The 21,917-nt window shown below is 43.8% G+C and overlaps 1 protein-coding gene across 2 annotated transcripts; it reads right to left on the bottom strand.

Moving 5' to 3' along the window:
* Positions 1–12,409: 12,409 nt before the first annotated feature.
* KCNS2 (potassium voltage-gated channel modifier subfamily S member 2) lies at positions 12,410–19,340 on the bottom strand. Of its 2 annotated transcripts, none has more exons than XM_083624196.1 (2): positions 18,456–19,340; positions 12,410–17,057 (listed from the first exon to the last, which is right to left on the bottom strand). In XM_083624196.1, the coding sequence occupies exon 2, from the start codon at positions 17,013–17,015 to the stop codon at positions 15,582–15,584; it is 1,434 nt and encodes a 477-aa protein (XP_083480322.1). In that variant the 5' UTR covers positions 17,016–17,057; positions 18,456–19,340; the 3' UTR covers positions 12,410–15,581. The 2 variants fall into 2 exon arrangements, with proteins under 2 accessions (XP_083480322.1, XP_083480321.1); XM_083624195.1 differs by having other exon boundaries at positions 17,709–19,308.
* Between the last annotated feature and the right edge of the window lie 2,577 nt (positions 19,341–21,917).

Raw genomic sequence — 21,917 nt, 5'->3', positions numbered from 1 at the left:
ACACGTCCTTCCACAGTGGGGACATAGTTTTCCAGTCAGGAGTTGATCATGGTGAGGATTTGCCAAGTGTGCCTTCCTCTTAGAACGTTTCTCCCTTTCGTCCTGAGTTTGAGCGTCTTCAAATTCCATGACACATATGGTAAAGGCTGTTCTCCATTTGGAGCACTTGCAGGCCAGTGTTTCCCAATTGTCAACATTTTTTTAGATTTGCCTTGAGAGAGCCTTTAAACCTCTTTTGTTGTCCACCAGCATTATGCTTTCCATTTTAAAGTTTGGAATAGCGTAGTTGCTTTGGACGATGATCATCAGGCATCTGAACAACATGACCAGTCCAATGAAGTTGATGTGGAAGAATCATTGCTTTGACACTGATCTTTGCTTCTTCCAGTACACTGGCATTAGTTTCCCTGTCTTCCCAAGTGATATGTAAAAATTTTCAGAGACACCATTGATGGAATCTTTCAAAGAGTTGGAGATGGTCCATGTTTCACAAGCATACAGTAAGGTTGGTAAGTACAGTAGCTTTGTAAACAAGCGTTTTGGTTTCCCTGTGCATGTCCTGGTCCTCAAACACTTTGTGCTTCAATCAGGAGAAAACTGCACTCGCAGAGCTCAGGTGATGCTGGATTTCGGCATCAATGTCAGCCCTTGTGGGAAGATTGTATGGGAGTTGTATACCAACAACAGCTGGAGAGTGGCATGTTGGCTACTGTTGATTTACACAATATTCAGCTAGATGGATCCATTGGTCTGAGCATATGGCAGCTTCCTTTGTCCCAATTTGTTGTTCAACATCGGTAAGTCATTTAGAAGAACAAGAGACTACTGCATTTCCAGACATATATCTTGCCTGCCAACTAACTACTTTGTACAACAATGCAGTTTTATTTTTACACATACTAGTTTCAATAACATGATTATTTATTAAGCTGATGAAAACAGATCCCAGAATAAGACTGACTTGATTAACAATGGAAAACATAATTATAGGCTGCTAACACAATATGGATGCATGATGGATTATCTTACAAAATGTGTTGTAGCCATTTAAAACTTCTTCCACAGTAATTTATCTAACCACTCATCAGGGAAATATCTGCTGAACAGAGGAATCCAGCCTAGTGTTGTGAACAAAACCACCCCACCTTGTAATAATTTTCAGTCACAAGGACCTTGAATAGTTTGCACAAAGTCTAAAACAACACTGGACATAAGCACTTTCTTTTGAAAAATGCTTAAAATGGTGTACTCATTGTTTTGTGTATTCTGTAATAAAACCTTATTTATCTCAAGTTGTCAGACACATTGGATAAGCCAGAAAGATGGACTGTCACTGGGTAGTTGATTTTGGTTCTGAATTCATAACACAACCCTGGAAGTGAAGGCTTGTGAAGGAAGTGAAGGGGATGTCCCAGCCTAAAAACACAGGAATGGCTTTGGTGGATCAGATCAAACATCTATTCCAACATTTATTCCAACATCTGCCACAGTCAATGAAATGTTCCTGGGAAGCTCATACCCTTTTCTTTTACCCTTTTCTTCAGTAGAACTCAAGGTGATATACTGTGCCTTCAGACCAGAGCCTACAGGTAGGGCCCAGTAGAGCCATCCCTTGTAATTTGTACATAGCGGCTGGAAATTAGAAATATTCACTTTCTCTCTGGATAGGAATGTTCTGCTACCTTGGTTAATTCCCTTAAATAGGGAATTCCCTATGCAAAAAGTGAGACTATAATGATCAGAAAAATAACACATTTCCTCTATTCTTAGTTTGCCCATCTTACAAAAGGCAGAGGTTAGGTAATACAAAGCCAAAACGTGACTTGGAAAGCATACTGGTGAGAAAGTCAGTTCCATTCAACTTGAGGAGGGGGGAAGTTGATAGTGGAGTTCAGGTGTGATCATGAGTTCTATCACACAATGGGTAACATCAAAAGGAAATCCTCTAGCCCCACCCCTTTGGGGCCTGCAGGGAGCTGCAGGTGGGTGGGTGGGGGCAGAGAGTAAGGAGAAGCTGTGTTGGATGAGTGGACACCACCTCGTGCTCTGCTGGATCTCACTCAATTACCGGTACTATTCAATCTTATGAATCTTATGAATTTGGGTTACTGCCTTGTTTTTAAAGTATTGTTTGGGAATAATTCCCTTAGGTGTAGCTGCACGGTAGAACTGCATGCTACAATATGCAGGGAATTTGTGTGGCCTTAAAACCACCCCCCAACAACTACTTCTGAAGCTCATTAGAAGGTATAACAAATTTTCTATCCCGAATTTGAAGCAAAATCAAGTCAGAAGCACCTATTCCAAAAACCTATTCTGCAAAGTGAAAGAAGCTGTGATTACATTGTCTGATCAACTTTTTATGATGATTTTAGTGGTTAAATTACATTGCAACATGTAGAAGTAGGTGGATGTTTTATAGTTTATTTGGTGTGCCTGTTCCCTTCCTTTTTGCACAAGACTGCCTGTATTAAAAATGCAGTCTACCATCGAAAATACTGTGACATTTTAACACTATACATGTTGCAAGTTTGAGAGCCTACATTTTTCTTTCAGAGATAATTTGTGTTGCCTTTTCTCCCCCCCCCCAGTATAAAACAGAATTGTCAGTGCTTATTTGTATAGCAGTTAACAGCTAAACGTAAAAGCAGGGAAATGGTAATTTGGAACATCATTTTTTTTTAAAAAAGGAAGTAAAACAGGGAACGAAATGTTCCTTTTCTGAAGTGCTCTCAAAAAGCAGGCCCATTTTCACTTTAGTCAACAATAGGTTGGGGGTGGGGGATCTGTGGCCTTCCAAACATTCTTGCTTTACAATTCGATCGTCCCTGAAATAGTGTCTTTTTTTTTACATATATAAATGTTGTTATTAAATTATGACATCATATTACATTGTACAAACATACAATAAAATACCCCATACTGATGCAGAAGATGAAGTTTTGGCAATACGTCAAAAACGACATCCAAGTAAGGTAGTAAGTTCCTATCCCAGACAACCATTTGTAGAGCAGGTAATATACAGTTTGTGCTAAACAATTTTTTTATAATGGGGAGTCCTCCATTTTTAGCCATGAACGTAATAAAGCTGTTCTAATCTGGTTCAAAAGTCTTTATGCTTCAAACCTTGTGCTAATTTTATTTATTAGTCCATTTTTCCTCAAGTGCTATTTGCCATCCTTTATTACACCAATTTGTCAAAGAAGCACCCTCCCAGTATCTCATTAGTACAAGCCTGGCCGCTAGTGAAAGAGAACTTATTAGGGCTTTGAAAGGCAAGTTAGTGTTATCTCCTGTAAAAAGGTTGAGCAGAGCGATATCTGCACGTGTAAAAGGGTTTTGTCTGGTACTTATTTTCATTTCAACAAATATTTCCTCAGAATGGAGCCCTTTCCCACATGTCCACCACATACATTGACTTCCGGAATAGATTCGGTTCAACTTCCAAGGTACGACTGTACACTTTTGTTGCACTGTATCTACAGCCTTCTGTTTGTTATTTTAAACACTCAAGGGGTATAAAATGATACAGCCAAAGGGTACCATTCTTTTGTATGGCTTTTTGTAGATTCCCACCAAGTGCTTCTTGGATTTCCTTAAACCCTTTTCCGTTTCCTAGCTCAGCAAGGAATGCTGGGCTGAGCATTTCTACAACGGTGGCGCTGTGGGTTAAACCACTGAGCCTAGGACTTGCCAATCAGAAGGTCAGCAGTTCGAATCCCCGCAACGGGATGAGCTCCCGTTGCTCGGTCCCTGCTCCTGCCAACCTAGCAGTTCGAAAGCACATCAAAGTGCAAGTAGATAAATAGGTACCACTCCAGCGGGAAGGTAAACGGCATTTCTGTGTGCTGCTCTGGTTCGCCAGAAGCGGCTTAGTCATGCTGGCCACATGACCCGGAAGCTGTACGCCGGCTCCCTCAGCCAATAAAGGAAGATGAGTGACGCAACCCCAGAGTTGGTCACGACTGGACCTAATGGTCAGGGGTCCCTTTACCTTTACCTTTATGAAGAGATGGGAAGGAGTCACTGTTCACCATATACTTCTCAGGATACGTTTGTAAAGTTGAAACAACTTAATGCCATTTGATGGTAATTCTTTCAGATACTTGCCTTTATGCTAGTGTGAAGGGTAACAGGAGGGGTAAAGAATGGTGCATTGCATTGCCCAACTTTCTCATGCAATGCTTGCTGAGGATCTGCTGCTTAGCAAATAAAAAACAATAGTCATAATTAATTAGTAATCAATAAAAATTGAATATCTTCCTGTGACTATAAGCTTTCATTTGTCCTTGGGCATGAGAAATGTCTGCCCTGTTGGTAGAAAATCCTTCTGAGCAGGAGAAAAGTTTTAAGTGTGATGATTGTGGTTGTGCACATATGATACAAATTGTTGACTGAATGTAACCATAGGCTGTTTTCGTAGTGGTCCCTTCTATTAGTCAAGGGTATTGAAGACTTGATTGCTCTACTTTAAGGGAAATCCGATGGCATCCAGGTTTGTTTATCTTCCGTAATGCAATATTCCTTAAGTTACTGGTAGCTACTCGATTGTTCTGTGCAAGGATTTGCTGAACCTAAACCTTGTTCAACTGGTAAATGAAATGATCAGCTCTGTTTATATACCCAAAGCTGTCAGGTGTTCCATGGTCAAATGTGGAGGGGAAATAATCAGGAATGTTAACAGGAATGTGTATATGAGTGTTTGTGTAATAGATATAGAGGGTATTATTCCTCTTTAAAACTGCAGAATTTATAACCAAACTATTTAGGGATTTGAGTATATGTAGCTTAGTTGATATATATCTCATCCAGGCCACAAGGACTGTATTACAAGCTGTTACCCAGCAGAATGCTTCTGTTTGTAAATATATTCAGGAAACATTAAAAAAAACAAAAAACCCCAGATGAAATTGAAAGCCAGACAACACTGAGCTCCAAAGAGGCACCTCAATTTGGTGCAAAAGTTTTTGCTGAGAGAGTGGCTGTTTCACCCATGCTCCTGTGTGAGCTTCCTGGCTGAAATAGAATTTGATTCCATATGACCGGGGTCAATGCCCAACAGCTTCCAGAACACCACACGTTCCCCATTCTTATAGTAAAAACTACAGTGGAACCTCGGTTTTTGAGCATCTCGAAAGCCGAACGTTTTGGAACCCGAATGCTGAAAATCCGGAAGTAATTGCTTCCATTTTCGAACACGCCTCAGACGTCGAATGGCTTCCAAGGCGCGTTTCTCAATTTTCTCAATGGAAATTGCCGACAGCACTTTGTGTCTCGGTTGCTGAACATTTCAGAAGTCGAACAGTCTTCCAGAATGGATGACGTTCGACAACCAAGGTTCCACTGTAGTTCAATTAACAGTGCAGATCCTTTGGTGTCTGCCTAGCAGTAAGTCCTATGGAGTTTCATGGGTTTACTCCCCGGCTAGTGGATGTAGGACTGCACCCTAAGAATATGATCTCCCCTCAAATGCCACCTTCAGCCTTGCTTTAAATGAAGTCTTTGAGGTTTCAACATCAACCCAACACCTCCCCCATTTTGCTTAACTTAAAGTTTGCAGAGAACTCAAAAGCTGGCTCAGTATTTTTGTGATATTTTGGTTGGTCTTGCCTGTCTGTGGATTATGAAAAGTTTCTTCTGGACCGACACAGGATCCAGTGTTTAAAACAAAACAATAGAAGGCTTAGGGGAGACTCTTAGATAGAAAAGAAGCCAGCAATTTGTTCTATATAATTCTTTATGTGCTGTCTCTTTTCTTAATACAGTACCTTATTATTCTCTGATGGAAAATACTTGTTCTCTCTTTAGGATACGTTTTGCTTAAGATACTTCTAAAAGCCTGGGGGGGGATGTCATTACATCTCTGCCTCCTTGCACACAGCTGGAAAGTAGAAACACTGGACCAAATTCACCCCAGGTGAAATTCTTTGAAAGTCAGGCAAGCTAACCAAAGGAAGAGCTGTGGTGTGAGAGCTTTCCAAGGAACAGAAATGGTGACAGCAAGATGAATGCTATCCAAGTGCCGTTAGACAGAGTTAGGAAACTTAAAACAACAACGACCACAAAGCCTGTTGTCAATGAAAGTAAATAACCGATACAGTAAAGGACAGTCAGTTTGAGAAGCACGTCACTAGGAACAATTGCACAGCTGGGCCTGGGGGGAGAGGACTTGTTGTGCAAGAGCCGAAAGGTCATGTCATATTGATTTAGCACCTCTGAGTATTATTGCTGCTTTGCCGAGTCCCCAATCTACCAAAGAGAAAATGAGAACTCTGTGCCTTCTGTTTACTGGCAAGGAGGGGGGCGGTTTGGAACAGAAGGGACCACTTTTCATTAATACTCAGCTTAATAAAATACAACCCCCCTCCAGAAAGACAATTTAGTTAAGATTCTGCTGGAGTTCTTTGCTGTTGTCAGTAAATGAGTCTAGCATTCTGTTCTCACATTGGTTGACCAAATGCCTATGGGAAGTCCACAAGCTGGACATGAGGCCATTAGCTCATCCACACTGTTATCCCTCAGCAATCAGGAAGTGCCATGGGCGTAGCTGCCCCCCCCCCCCAAATCAAGTAAATAAATGGAAATGCCAGATTAACTGACCAACTGCATCACAGACAACTCGGTTCTGCCCCCCCCAATAAATCCTGGCTATAAAGGTAAAGATAAAGGGACCCCTGACCATTAGGTCCAGTCATGGCCGACTCTGGGGTTGCGGCCCCCATCTCGCTTTATTGGCCGAGGGAGCCGGTGTACAGCTTCCGGGTCATGCGGCCAGCATGACTAAGCTGCTTCTGGTGAACCAGAGCAGCACACGGAAACGCTGTTTACCTTCCCGCCAGAGCAGTACCTATTTATCTACTTGCACTTTGACGTGCTTTTGAACTACTAGGTTGGCAGGAGCAGGGACCGAGCAAAGGGAGCTCACCCCGTCGCGGGAATTTGAACCGCCGACCTTATGATCAGCAAGTCCTAGGCTCTGTGGTTTAACCCACAGCGCCATCCGCGTCCCTAATCTTGGCTATACCCATGTATAAAACTTGGGTTTTTTCCCCATTGTTGGCTCCGCCTGTCCACATCCTGGCAAATTAGCATGTTTATTGAACATTAATATATGTTAGTATACTAGTGTGTTCAGGACCCACCCTATTCCCGTTAATGTAATCTGTTTTAACTGTTTTAATACAGTGGTACCTTGGGTTACAGATGCTTCAGGCTATAGACTCTGCTAATCCAGAAATAGTACCTTGGGTTAAGAATTTTGTTCAGGATAAGAACAGAAATCGTGTGGCAGCGGTGCTCAGGCAGTGGGAGGCCCCATTACTAAAGTGGCCTTCAGGTTAAGAACAGTTTCAGGTTCAGAACGGACCTCCAGAACGAATTAAGTTCTTAACCCGAAGTACCACTGTACTGAATTTTAAATTGTTTTAACCTGCCCTGGGATGTGCAAGTGAGGGGTGGGTGGTGATAATTATTTTTATTTTTGTATCTATTACAATTTTGGGTTGCTACATGTCACTTTCAGTAGCATTGGGTTGTTCCACCATGAATTCATCTCCTCTGAACCATTATCCAACTACTTCACTCTCTAGACAATAGCAGATTTCAAGGTATGGGATTCTTTGCATAGGAAAGTGTGCTTACTGTCTGCCCCTTGTGACTATATCTGGGCCTGGGTAAGACTTCATTCTGAGACTGTGGCGCCCACGGTCCACCATAACTGATTATAGAGAACACATTTCTAGTGTTTGCTTCATTACAGTAGCTTCCTGCAAGTATGAAGGAGTTTGTTGCTTCTATTCAGTGTCAGGCCCAGGTCCCTTAAATAAGGTAATAACTGTTTCCAGTACTGGAGGAAAAGGGAAAAACCAAACTTCCAAGCTCCATGAAGCTCAGGGGTGGGCAGATGTTGGTCCTTGAGGTGCTGCCCTTCATCCAAGGTTCACAGGGCATTTTGCAATATAAACAGAAATAATAATAATAAAAATTTATTTCTACCCCGCCCATCTGGCTGGCTGGGAAAGAACACACAACATAGTAACACACACAAAACAATGTTGTTGGCCTCCATTTCCCATGAGCTCCTACCTGCTTGGCCAATAGGGAGGGATGGGAGCAGTTGTAGTGCAGCAACATCTGGAAGGCCACAATTTGTCCACCTCTGCTATAACTCAGACTTGCCTCCCAACCAATCTGCTAGCAAACTAGCTCCAAAGGCCAGTTTTAAGGCATGTAAAATCTCAGTGGTCATCTAGGATCAGCCGTCAGAAGGAGGGATGGAAAAGCGAGGCATTCCATTGGCTGTGTTGAGAGACCAGCTCTCCTCTCCCTGAACTATTACCATTTCAGCTGGTTTATATAGAACCTTGTAACTTTAAGAACTGTTGCCTGAGGTTGCTTGTTTCTCTTCTTTTCCTTTTGTGTTGTGTCTTTTAGACTGTAAGCCTGCAAGGGCTGTCTTGTTAGTTACTGATCTGGTGTAAGCTACTCTGGGAGCCTTTTCTGCTGAAGAATGAGGTAAGAATGCATTGAGTAAGTTGCTTTGGGGTGCATTTTGTAATGGAAACGCAAATAATAAGTGCAATAATAAGTAAAGACTCATGAGTCACAACTGATTTAACTCCTGCTTTTTCCAGAGGAAAGCACCCATTTAGTACTGGCTATAGACTCATGTAATTGGATTCAGGAGACATTGTATGGGGGTTAATCTGTGATCAATTTCTTGATATTTGAAACTACAAGAACTTCCAGGAAGTGCATTAAGGTGGTATAGAATTGAATTTGCAAATTGCTTGATCAATTAATCAGTGAAAACACATTGTTAAACCACTACAAAAAAAAAAATCCTTAAGTCTGCTGAAAAGTACAATTAGCAGCTAATATAATTAATGTTGACTCTCACTAAACCTGAGCAAGTATTAATTACTTCACTGCAAATTCTAAAACAATTCCTAGGCTGCCAAAAGGGATGTATGATATGTTCCCCCCCCCCCCCAGTGGCACAAGTTGACTTTATATCAGAAGCCTCAGTTCCATAACAAATTGTAATCCTTTTAACAAAGTAAGTTGCTCAGCTGGAAGTGCCTTAATCTGAATACACTTATATGCTAAAGATCCCATTTATATACAGATACAGTCATAGTCACATGTGCTCAGTGTTTTCCACTGAGGCCAGATATGTGTTCTTTAAGTGGCACAGAGAGAGAGAGAGCAAGCAGGCACACAACAACGAGCAGATCAGCGATTACACTGCAAAGATATAACAGGCAGCAGCACTGCCCCCAGCAATGTCCAATGAGCACGAGAAGGATCCTTATTTATACATAGGTTAGTTTGACCCTGTCAGCAATTGCTGCATGGAAACGGTGCCTCACACAGGACTGGCCAAAATGGTAGAAATGGGAATCCTCCTTTGCCTTTCTTGTCTCCCCCTCTGTCAACTTATAGCTCCTCTGGGTTGCATCTGATGCTAGGCCCAGCCTGCTCTAATGGACTAAAACCTGGGGACTACAGTGGTACCTCGGGTTACAGACACTTCAGGTTACAGACGCTTCAGGTTACAGACGCTTCAGGTTACAGACTCCGCTAACCCAGAAATAGTACCTCAGGTTAAGAACTTTACCTCAGGATGAGAACAGAAATCGAGCGGTGGCAGCGGAAGGCCCCATTAGCTAAAGTGGTACCTCAGGTTAAGAACAGTTTCAGTTTAAGAACGGACCTCCAGAACGAATTAAGTTCTTAACCTGAGGTACCAAGTTTGGGGGAAGCCATGACTGTTAAGGTGGTATAAATGTTCTTTAAATGTATGGTATGGATGTGACCCAGGCATCTACCTCCCCACCCCCTGTTATTTTCCTGCTTCATCAGTTACTACTTGTAAAGGAATGGGGTCCTTTACTTGGCTAAGTCTTCACTTTGGTCTTCTCAGAAAACAATGTAAGCCATAGACTGGCCTGTGGTTTATTTTCTTCTGTCATTCTCCAGGTTTGGGGAATTTTGCATTCAGTGCGTCCAGTTTGCTACAGTTTTGATAGATGTGTGCTTGGCTCGTTCTTTTAAAATAGTTTCCATATTTCAACCCAACAGTTTCACTGGCAAAATAAAGTCTTAATGAGTCATCATTTTCTAAACTCATGGTGTGAGAAGTTTCACTGTAGCATTGTTAGTTATTCTATTGAACTGGGACAGTGACTTCAGGCTAAACTGCAACATGTTTTATTTGTTAAGCCCATATTAATCAAAGCACTTGAATGCATTTAAAAGCATTAATGAAAATTTCTTCCAAACAATGCAATAAAAACAGACATTGGTCTCTGTTGAGCCATTCATTTTTCGTAGTAAAATGCAACGTTGAGAATATTTAAACCCATTTCTGCAGTTTCAACGAAGCCTAGCCTCAGTCAATAATCAAACTATAACAGGGAATAATCTGAAACTAATTTATGTGCCCCAAATGTGACTAATGGGGAAAAGTCATATCTCAGCATCAGGGCATGTGTCCTGTGTGCCCAAGGGTCAATCCTGCCTGAAACTCTGGAAAGCCACTTATGGGTGTCTGCAAAGAGTGGGGGGGGCAGTTGTCATACCCCTTCTTGATGAACCATAATCTCAATAGTTCAAGCTTTCATTTATTTAAAAGAGGACGTTTCTAGCACCTGTAGAACCTGAGATACAAGGAAAATGTACAGCCATTATTCTTCTCGGGTTTTTAAAAAGGAGAAACTTTCAGTGTTTTAGTCATACCCGCACCCCATAAAAATTCCTACAGATGCCCGTGAAGCCTCTGCCAACCCATTCCAAAAATGTAGAACTAGGTGGAGCAATGGTCTGACTCAGCAGATGGCAGCTTCCCTGTGTTCCTGACTAAAGCTGGAGGAATCTGTGACCTGGAGGGAACTTGCAACTCCTTTGGGCTAGAAGTTAAAAGGATAGTTGGTTTAAGAATCCAGGGAGTTTTTTGTTTTAATACCAAAGAAATTAATTCTTGCCATTGGCCAAAACAGCAGTGAGGGAAAATCTAAGGGGTTTTAATTTTTTTAACTGGATTTAAGAATCCAGGGAGTTTTTTGTTTTAATACCAAAGAAATTAATTCTTGCCATTGGCCAAAACAGCAGTGAGGAAAAATCTAAGGGGTTTTAATTTTTTTAACTGCCTTTGGAATGAGGCTTGCATTTGACATCATCCATCAATTGTGCGGGAAGACCAGGGAATCACCCCCGACTCCTGACTGCTGAACCGCATCGCAGTTGCCGCTCCTGGGTTCAAGCCGGTAAGTGGTCATTATTTTTGCCACAAGGATTTTGGCAATTTCCACACATCTAGATGAGGCCCAGGTCAGATAATTCAAGTATGTATCATTTAGAATCATAGAACTATAGAGTTGGAAGGGACCCTGAGGGTCATCTAGCCCAACCTCCTGCAATGTAGGAATTTTTTGCCCTATGTGGGGCCCAAACCCATGACCCTGAGATTAAGAGGAGCATCTCCACCCCATTGTTCAGCCTGGACACTGAGGTCCAGCTCCGAGGGCCTTCTGGCGGTTCCTTCACTGCGAGAAGTGAAGCTACAGGGAACCAGGCAGAGGGCCTTCTTGGTAGTGGCACCTACCCTATGGAACAGCCTTCCATCAGATGTCAAGGAGATAAACAACTATCTGACTTTTAGAAGACATCTGAAGGCAGCCCTGTTTAGGGAAGTTTTTAATATTTGATGTTTTATCCTGTTTTTAATATTTTGTTGGGAGCTGGGCTATAAATAAAAATAAAAAATAAAAATTTATTATTATTATTATTATTATTATTATTATTATTATTATTATTATTGAGTCTCATTACTGACCAAACTTTCCCAGTATATATGGGTTATATACTGGGTTGGCTTGGTCAGTATATAACTCATATATACTGTACTAAAACTCTACCTGCTGTATTATTTATATACACTTTCAATTCAACCCTTCAGTGGTAAAATGGGATTAGGATTTGTTGGGGGGGGGAATCAGAAACACAAACTTCTCATTTAACCTCCAGCTGCCTCAGGATAATTCCCGATGCCCTCAATTATTTCACCCCGATCTCTCACTCACATTTTTCTTCTGAGGACATGGCTTGAGAAAGATTTAATTTGTAAATAATGCAAGTCTTTCTAGTTTGATGAATGTATTGACTTTTAATACAGAGGCATAAATAAGGAGAGATCCTACCCTAGTGGGTAGAGCACACAATTGGCATGCAGAGAATCCCAGGCTCAATCTCTGGCATTTCCATTTTTAAGAGAATCAGGCGGCACCTGATGGAAATACTTTCCCTGAGACCCTGGAGAACCACTGCCAGAGTAGACAAATAACTGAGCTGGAAGGGCATGTGGTTTGACACGGTCCAAGGCAGCTATCAAAACACTAAATCCAACAAATCACAAGTAGGACCATTCATTTTCGTGACTACACACAATCATTTAACAAGTAGTAGCTTTACATAATGTTCATGTAAACCATTTGGTAAACTGGCAGACTCTATGGTCCTGCCACATTGGAGGGTAAATCACACCACACTTCTACACCTGATCAGAAATAGGAGTAATCAGTAGTGACTCAGTCCTTTTAACACAAGTTCTTAAATAGGAAAGCTGCCTAATCTTGCACCATGATCCAAAGCTCTGCAAGGATCCTGATAAGCACCCAGAATTACACATGTTGGTAAGAGTCACTTCAGAGTTGGGGGAAGTTTTGGAAGTGTGTGCGTGTGCAGAAGAATTTATTCCCCAGATTGGGGATGTGTCCATGATGTAGAAATAAGTCTTGCTGAAATCAGTGAGACTTATTTCCATGCAATGTATGGTGCTGGACTATTTAGCATTAAACATTCTCTGAGACCACCCAGACTCCCATACAATGCAAACAACTTTCAGTCTAGTTGAATGCTGATCTAATATGGTTTGAATGCTGTCGCAAGCTGAGAGAGGGCCACCAGCTGAGAAGGTCACAGCATTTTTCAACTTGGAAATGAACTTCTGGGTTGGTGAAAGCATGGACTCAAAGGGTAGTGCCAACATCTCTTTAGCCTTGTGTATGTGCAGGGCTGGCCCGGAGTATTTTGCTGCCTGAGGTAAAGGACAAGATGGTTTCCCCTCTCCTTTCCTTGTACAAAAGCTGACTCAACAGGCGCTTGAATCTTGTTTCATCATTGGTAAGCTTATAGCATCCTCCATATCCTCTAAGAGGATGGTGGCAGTGGCAAGACAAACCATGGAGCATATGCCGCTTTGACCTCTAACAGAGGAAAATGGCTGGGAGCATGACTCACTTTGTCTAATGGTAGGACTGGCCAACATATATATTATGACATTGTAGTGTGGAACCGCCTTCCCTAAGAGATCAGTTAGGTTCCTTCAACCAGAATTTTTAGATCAGTGGTTTCCCAAATTCCCCCCTGCCCCCTGGACCACTTGTAAAATGCTGAGGGTCTTGGATGACCAGTCAATTGTTTTTCTGCCAGTTGTAGTAAATGTAATGTTCTGTGTTAGATGCTGTATGATTTCTTTATTGTATTTTTACTGTGGATCACCTGAATGAACTTTGTGGACCAGTGGTGGTCCATAGACAACAGTTTGAGAACCGTTGCTTGAGATAATTGTTTGAGGCTACTGTCCTATAACCACTTACCTGGAAACAAGCCCCATTGAACTCAGTGGGTGTTACATATGAGTAGAGATGTATAGAACTGTGCTCTCTTTATGGGTATGGTTTATTTGTTTCACAGTAAGCCTCCTGAACATGAATTTAGGTCCCCTTAGGAAATGGCCTCCCATTCAAATGTTAAAATATAATGTGTTCTCTCCATCCTTCTCATTGGAACCTGTGGCTCCCTCTCAGAAACAAAGAGCATAAGAAAAGCCTGCTCAATCAGGCCAATTGCCCATCTAGTCCAGCATCCTGCTCTCACAATGCTTGACCACCAAACACCTGTGGGAAACCAGCAAGCAGGACCTAAGTTCCAGAGCACTCTCTGCTTCTGTGGTTTCTAGGAACTGGTATTCAGAAGTATATGCCTCCCACTGTGAAAGCAGAGAATTGTGTCCACAATACTCTGTGGAGGCAGAGTATAGCTAGTAGCCACTGATAACATTATCCGCCATGAATTTGTCTAATCTATTTTAAAGCCATTCAAGTTGTCAGCTTGCATATTACATTGCTGCCTTTACCACTGGATTTGGTGTATTTCTTTTTACTAGTCAGCTGTAAGAATATCTTCTAATGTTGATCCCTTAGCTCAGACATTGTGTGTGTGTGTGTGTGTGTGTGTGTGTGTGAGAGAGAGAGAGAGAGAGAGAGAAAGAGAGATGTAAATTCTGAGCATGAAAGATTATACTGAAGTTAAGAGTTGGTATCAGTTTCTGATGTCTAGGGAGATTAGGCCTTAAATATTTCCTTCAGCACAAAAGTGGGTATTTTCTTTCTTTCTTTTTAAGGCTCCTTTTGAGAGAGTGGCCTAATGCATGTTTCAGGAGCAGGAGCTGATGGGAGATAAGTTTTTGAAATCTGTCATCACAGATCAGTTCCTGTGAACGAGAGTCTTATCAATGACACCCAGAAGAAATAAAAATATGCACTTACTGGATGGTCTTGGAAATCATTCTGTCTATTTATCGATCAATCCCCAACATTCTGTCACTCTCTCCCAATATTCTATCACACTTTAGGGTAGGGGTTGCTGACAATTGCTTCCCATTTCTTCAGAATAATCAAACTCAATTGAAGCTGCACAATTATGGTTACAACAGCTTTACTTCTCATAAATGGGCAGTGATTCCCCAAGTGAATTCTCAATTAACTAGTAAAGTATGATAGCGGCAAGTGGTTTTGGAAATGCAATCTGGGTGTTATAGCCGCTTTATAATGGCCTTAAACAAAGGAGTGATTTAACTGTGCAGCCTTTTTACTGTATCACAAGCGTACATGGAACTGGGATAGCCACATTTCCAGCTTTGCAGGTGATTTGTTTCTGTAGTCTTCCTGGAAATATTCTTTTCGGTTCTCTCACAAGGACTTCCAAAGCAAAATATGCATGTGACAAAGAAGCTCAACATCACCAGCACTAAACGTCATGGAGACAAATACAGCTGCATAGAAAAACCAGGAGGCTGTTTCTATGTAGCTAGGTGAAAATGCACCACGTATCGTTCTGTAAGTAAACTTTATATTCTTCACAATTGCCAAAGTAAGTGTATTCCCACAACCATTTTTCCCATTAGGTGGCCCTTTGCATGTGTTGGTATTTATGTGCACCATGGCTTTGTGATGGGTTCAACACACTTCCAATTGCAAGCTAGCACAAGCTGAACAAACTTCAAAATGCATGTTGTCTCTAAATCCGAATGTACGATGAACCATTCACAAGACTCAAGTGCATATGAATTGCTACTGAAAGATTACTGCCAAAAAAAGGATGGTGGTGGAGGAAGAATGGTTATGTGGACCTGCCCATGGTGCTTAATTGATGATATTAGATGCCGGGGTGAGGAAAAACAACACACATAAATACAGCTCTTGGTTTTCCATCATGCAAACTGGTCTTAGAACCAGAGACTAATGCAGTGAATCATTCAGACTTAGTTCACTTGGGGTGCTCCTGCTCATGTTTGTGAGACTGGCCATAAGAGATTTAACTTTGTAGGCATAGTAGTCCCTTAAGTTGACTGAAGGGACAACTTTCATCCCATCCCCAAAATCACAGCTCCTCATGGCACTTTCTAGCTGCTTTTGGCGCCTGTAAAAGTGGGAGAACTTGTTGAAAATGAGTGTGATAGGGAGGACCACTACCAAGATGCCAGCAAGGATGCATGCAGAAGCTGTCAGCCTGCCTGCCGTGGTCACTGGGACAACATCTCCATAACCAACTGTGGTCATGCTAACTGTAGCCCACCACCAGCAAGCAGGGATGGTCTCCAGGGCCCTGTTTTCCTCTTTTTCAATTGTGTAAGCCACTACAGAGAATATAGAGATTCCAACAGACAGGTATAGCAGGAGAAGCCCTACCTCCTTGTAACTATACTTGAGGGTGGCTCCAAGAGATCTAAGGCCTGTTGAGTGCCGTGCAAGTTTTAAGATACGGAATATCCTCATCAGTCTCAGCACTTGGGCTACTCTACCCAAATTAGCTAAAGCAGGGCTACTTTCCACCACCAAGTTAACAATTAAAGTGATGTAAAATGGAAGGATGGACATTAGGTCAATTAGATTGAGTGCATGCTTAAAAAACTTCAAGAAGTCTGGGGCCACGGCAAACCTTGCCACCAGCTCAAAAGTGAACCACGCAATACCGAAATGTTCCACAATTTCAAATCGAGGGTCTTCCTCAGAGTTCCCATTGCTATTAACAATCTGAAAGTCTGAGAGGCTGTTGAGGCACATGGTTACTATGGATCCAAGAACAACCACAATGGAGAGGACACTGAATATTCGGCTCAAGACAGAGTAGCCAGGGTTGTCTAAAGCTAACCACAGCTGCCGCCTGACTTTCCCAAAGGGTTGCTTGTCAAACTTAGCAGCATCATTGTAGAAGGCCAAGATCTCATCAAAGGAAGAGGTGGTACTTTCCTGATCACTGTGATCTTCCCATTTTTCTTGGTCCGGTTCCATTTTCCTCCCATGGTAGCTGTAACTGCAGCAAGAATCAATAAAGAATTCATTGATTCCCCAATATTCGATTTCCTGACTGAAGGAAAACACGCAGAGCTCACCCATCACATGCAGCTTTCCAGTGTTATAAAAATGCAACACATAAGGGAAAAGTTCAGGGTTCCTGTCAAAGTAGAACTCGTTCTTAGTGTCGTCGTAATCATCACAAAGCTCTAGAATCGACTCCTTTGAATTGCAGCTCAGCAGTTTACCCAGCCTCGTTTCAGGGAATCTCAACAGTGTGTTGGATCTCATCTTTTTCTTAAAGCCTCCGACATTGATGCTGATTTCACTGTCTTCAAAATCAGCCTCTGATAAATCCCTCAGACTCAGCCCTGTCATAGTGAGTGTCTTCCAAATCTATATGGGGCAGGGAGAGAAGACCTATGGAATAATTAAAGGAGGCATTCAGTGTTATCCAGTAGTGAGGGGATTCTTAATTACTCCTACCCCCACTCTTTTGTGTTTAATTTGGGTCAAAAAATAGTCTTACACCCAAAGCACCCCACACATATTAACAGATTACCACAAAGAGGCTCCGTTCTTTAAGGTGTAGCTTTTGTTCTCCACTACAGATGAGGGGATCGCTTAGTGTGTGCTAAATCCACAAATGGACACCCTGTGCTTCCTTGGCCCTTTCCCCTCTTTTTCTTTCCGTGCACATCCTCTGGCAGTGCTGTAACTGGCACAATACCATGCATAGCCCTTGACTGCCACAGCCCCTCCTTTAGCAAGAGTGGAGCTGCTGGAAATAGGGCATGGATTTTAATGGTTGGATGGGCAGCCAAAACAGCTGCAGGTGACAGACTAGCAGGCGTCTTCCCCCAAAGTCTGTAGCGCTGGCGAGTGGAGTGAAGGCAAGCCTCTCTTGCTTCCTTCGCTTTACCTCCCAGGTACCTCTCAGTAAGCGTGTGGGTCTCTCTCGCTCTCCATCATAACAAAGGGCGAGGAGAGACAGTGGTTTCCGACGGCCAACTCCCCAGGTTCGACCAAAATAGGAACCCCCGCCCTTTAAATACTCATACCCCCGTTTACCTCAAGAGCTGCTGTTGCTGCTGCGACCCCGTTTGGGAGCGTGAAACTTCCCCCAGCACCACTCGAGCATCGCTGGGGCGGGGTCCTTCATCCAGGCTGAAGATGTCTTGGCTCCAGGAACCGATCCGCCGCCTAACCTTTTGTGTGATGGAAGTAGGCAGACAGCCCCTTTCCCGGAGAAGGTGTCAGCGGGCGTTGCTCACATCCTGGAGCGCCTACAACGCCCGAGAGTTGAGCTACTACCAAGAGCGAAGCCGCGGCGCCGTGGTGCTGAATGGACAGCTCCTCTCCAGCCGCGCCTCCCGACTCAGTTGAAGGCGGCGGTGGCGGCGGCAGCTGCTGCAGCAGCAGCAGTCATGGCGACCACCGGCATCCCCCCACACTTTCCAGGCAAGCCCTGCCTGAGGATTGAACGCCTCCCCGCACCCCGACCCAAGGTGGGCGCCGCCTGCTTCTTCCTCCGGTCGGGCTGCAGTTGAGAGGTACCTGAGGAGGGGATCCACAGAGCGATGCGCTCCATGTACACCTTTTCTTAGGGAAGGCAGGTTTTGCAGGGGCTCCGCGTGCACAAAAACTAGCCTGACTCCGTGTCTTGGGACTGAATGGGACCGATCGCTCTAGAGCGACTGCAGCCACCACCCACCCACCCACCTGTCTCCCCTAACCCCACATTCCCGTGCAGATTGCTAATAGTCATCGTAATCATAATCCACAATACCCACAGTCAACATCCCCCCTCCCTTACACCTGTTTTGCTCTAAAGGTCGAAGTTCGCAAAGACATCGTGCTCCTGGGCCACGGGAAGGGACGGGGCTGCGATTGGCACCGCTAGCAACGAGGCGACACTATCTGATGGGCGCTCACTCGATCTGCGCGCAGGCAGGGAATGGGCGTGTTGTGCTGGCGAGCTGACCGACAGAAGACCCGTCGCCTGCGGGCATCGATGGTGGGGAAAAATAGGGCGCGGGCAGGCAAGGCAGCCAGTCCGTACGTGTGCGAGGGGAACCGATTCCTGCCTGAGTGTGGGGAGGGGGGTGCCTTCCTCTCCCCCACCTACACACAGCTCTGCCACAGATGCCAGCCTCCTTCTGTATAGATAAGAGTATCTGTCATGAGCAATGCTTTCATCACAACATGAAGCTCTCTTGCCCTCAGTGGCGATCGCGCTGACGCCCCAGAGCCAGCGAGTCACGCTTCCGTGTCCAGAAATTGCCTGCTTTGCAATGCTTTCCCGTCTTAGCAGGGAGATCCGCGAGCGTCTAGTCCGTTTTCAGAAATGGACCCTTGCCGAAACGGATTGGCAGCTGATTCACAACGGCTCATTGTTCTCCCTTCCTTCTCCAGTGAGTTCGCTGTTCTCACAATCCTTGTGCATTCAGAGGTAGTCCGCACACTTGGGACACCGGCTAGCCACCTTTCCTATTCACTTCTCTCTCTGTGTGTGTGTAAGCCATCACACTACCACCAGATGTTCAGCCAGATGTTCAGGTGCCTGTGGGTAGGTGGTGATGCTGCATATTAAGCGGGGAAAGTGTCTGACCTCCAGGTTCAGAGGCAGCCTATGCCAATCACAGATGTTTTTGAGACACAAAACTGGGAAGGTATCAGCTTCTCAGAGATACCTGTCTGGTCACTGTTGTAAGGGTGTCGCATTAGACCAGTCATTGCCTATCTGGTGCCCTCAGGATGCTTTGGATTACAAAAACATTCCATAGAAAATGCCACCACATCTCTCCCTTAGCGGGAGAGGTGGGAAGCAGGGCTCACTCCAGCAGTTCTGCTGTGACAGACCAGCTCCATCAGGCACTCTGAACTCTGCCTGCTTAAGAATTGGTATTTGAGTTCTTATTCCCTCCCACTCTTCCCTTCCTGCCCCTTTCCCCATGTGTGTCATTTGTTTTAGCTTGTAAGCCTGTGGGCAGGAACTGTCTTGCTTTAATTGGTGATATGTAAGCCACTCTGGGGGTCACGGGTGGCGCTGTGGGTTAAACCACAGAGCCTAGGACTTGCCGATCAGAAGGTGGGCGGTTCGAATCCCTGCGACACTCGGTCCCTGCTCCTGCCAACCTAGCAGTTTGAAAGCACATCAAAGTGCAAGTAGATAAATAGGTACTGCTCCGGAGGGAAGGTAAACGGCATTTCTGTGCGCTGCTCTGGTTCGCCAGAAGCGGCTTAGTCATGCTGGCCACATGATCTGGAAGCTGTATGCCGGCTCCCTTTGCCAATAAAGCAAGATGAGCGCCGCAACCCCAGAGTTGGTCATGACTGGACCTAATGGTCAGGGGTCCCCTTTACCTTTACCCTTAAGCCACTCTGGGCACCTTTTTGGCTGAAAAGTGAGATTCAACTGCTCCATCATCATCGTCATCATCATCACCACCATCATTACAATTACAGCTCCGATCAACCACAGCCAGCATGATGGGAGCTGTTCTCCCAAACATCTGGAGGGTGCCAGGTTGACAAAGGTTGGATTATACCACCTTTCTCTGCTTAGCACTATTCAGATATTTTGGACTCCAATTCCCATCAGCCCCAGTAGCATGACCAATGATCAGGGTTGATGGGAGTTGTAGTTCAACATCTGTACAGTACCAGGTTGGGGGAGAAGGCTAAACTACTATGTTCCTTGATTCAGCAGAACTTGTTGGGCCATGCCCACCATCTAGTACTATGTCCTTTCCTTGAGAAAGCAAGTCTCCAGGCTCATTGGTATGTTAATAGTAGAAATTGCTAACGACTGCTTTTCACATTAATAAGGCATTTTCACAGAGTTGGCTTACACAGATCATTAGTGGTAATATTTTGTTGCCTAGAATTTGATTATAGTTCTGTGGCCTTTCTTGCTGTAACAGGATGAATATTGTTCACAAGTGGTATAAATGAGGGGCAAACCTGTTTAAAAATGAGTGCATAACCTTTATTTTGGAGAAACAGCTGTCATACCTCCTTCCCCCAAAAAAACCAGGCAGATGAGAGTAATTTTAGCAGAAAAATGTCATGGACCAGGATCAGCAGTGTTGCTAGGGCAGGATTTTGGGGTAAAAGTCAAGGTCCCCCCACTCTCCAAAATGAGAGGAGCAGGGGGAGTTCAGCAGGATTTTCTGGACCTAGTATATGGATTAGTTTCTCTGCCTCAGTTGCAAAAGAGGGTATAAATTTGCATAAAATTTGCATACCCTTCAGGTCATGTGTGCATTTGTGTTCTTTTTATACAGGTGGGATGTAAGATCCCAAAATAGGTTGGGGACTACACATGTGTCGTAAGATGTCTGACAGACAAAATATCAACAGGTGAAGAGTTTTCCATCACTGTATTTCCATACCAGAAAAGGCTTAATCAGTTGAATTTCTGCCTGCCATACAATTTCTGCCCATCTGCCTGACAAAGAAAGACCCTACCCGATGCCTTGCAGGAAGAGGCGTGTAGTTAGTGGAGGCTTATGCTATAAACATAGTGCTAGCTTTGAAGGTGAGACAAGATTGTTTGGCTCGTTACACACCAGACACTTAAAGCACATGGCTCACCCCCAATAATTTTGGGAACTGTAGTTTATCCCTTGCAGAGCTACAATATCCAGTGGCCTTAACAAACAACAGTTCCTGAGATTCTTTGAGAGGGAAGTCATGTTCTTTAAATGTCTTGTGTGGATGTCATCTTGGTTTAACATCTCACCAGATGCACAATAGAACATAAAAGTGCACAGCTGGATCAAGTAGACCGCCTCTGTTGTTTTTGCTGCAAGAGACTTGTGGGGCTGCCCCTCTGGAAACATTTCATGCTGGAAGTAGAGGTGTGTGCATGCCTTTAAAAAACACGCACACTATTTATTTATGAGTCATTTCTCCTAAAACATCCTGACACGATTTAACAATAAAAGCACCCATAATCTCCCTCCACAACCCCAATACAGATATAGTCCGGAATGTCACCTCTTTAGCATGATATTTGAGTGCCCATACCCCATATGCTATGTGTACAGAGGAAGAAGTGAGCATACTCCGTCCTCCACCATGGGAAGAAGGTGACCTTCTCAGTGGTGGCACCCTGGTTGTGGAATGCTCTCCCTAGGAAAGTTTGTTGTTGGATATGCCTATGAGGGTAAAGGTAAATGTTGGAAGGTTGTAGCACCTGCTGTGGCTGTAGAGACCGATACAGGAGAGGCATGTTTTGTTGCAGCTGGGGCAGATGAAGGTGTCCGGTTGTGC

Source organism: Podarcis filfolensis (genome assembly GCF_964270895.1).
Source record: "Podarcis filfolensis genome assembly, chromosome: 7".
Lineage (NCBI taxonomy): Eukaryota > Metazoa > Chordata > Lepidosauria > Squamata > Lacertidae > Podarcis > Podarcis filfolensis.
Note: the sequence above shows the minus strand (reverse complement) of the source record. Positions and strands in the feature narration are given on the sequence as shown.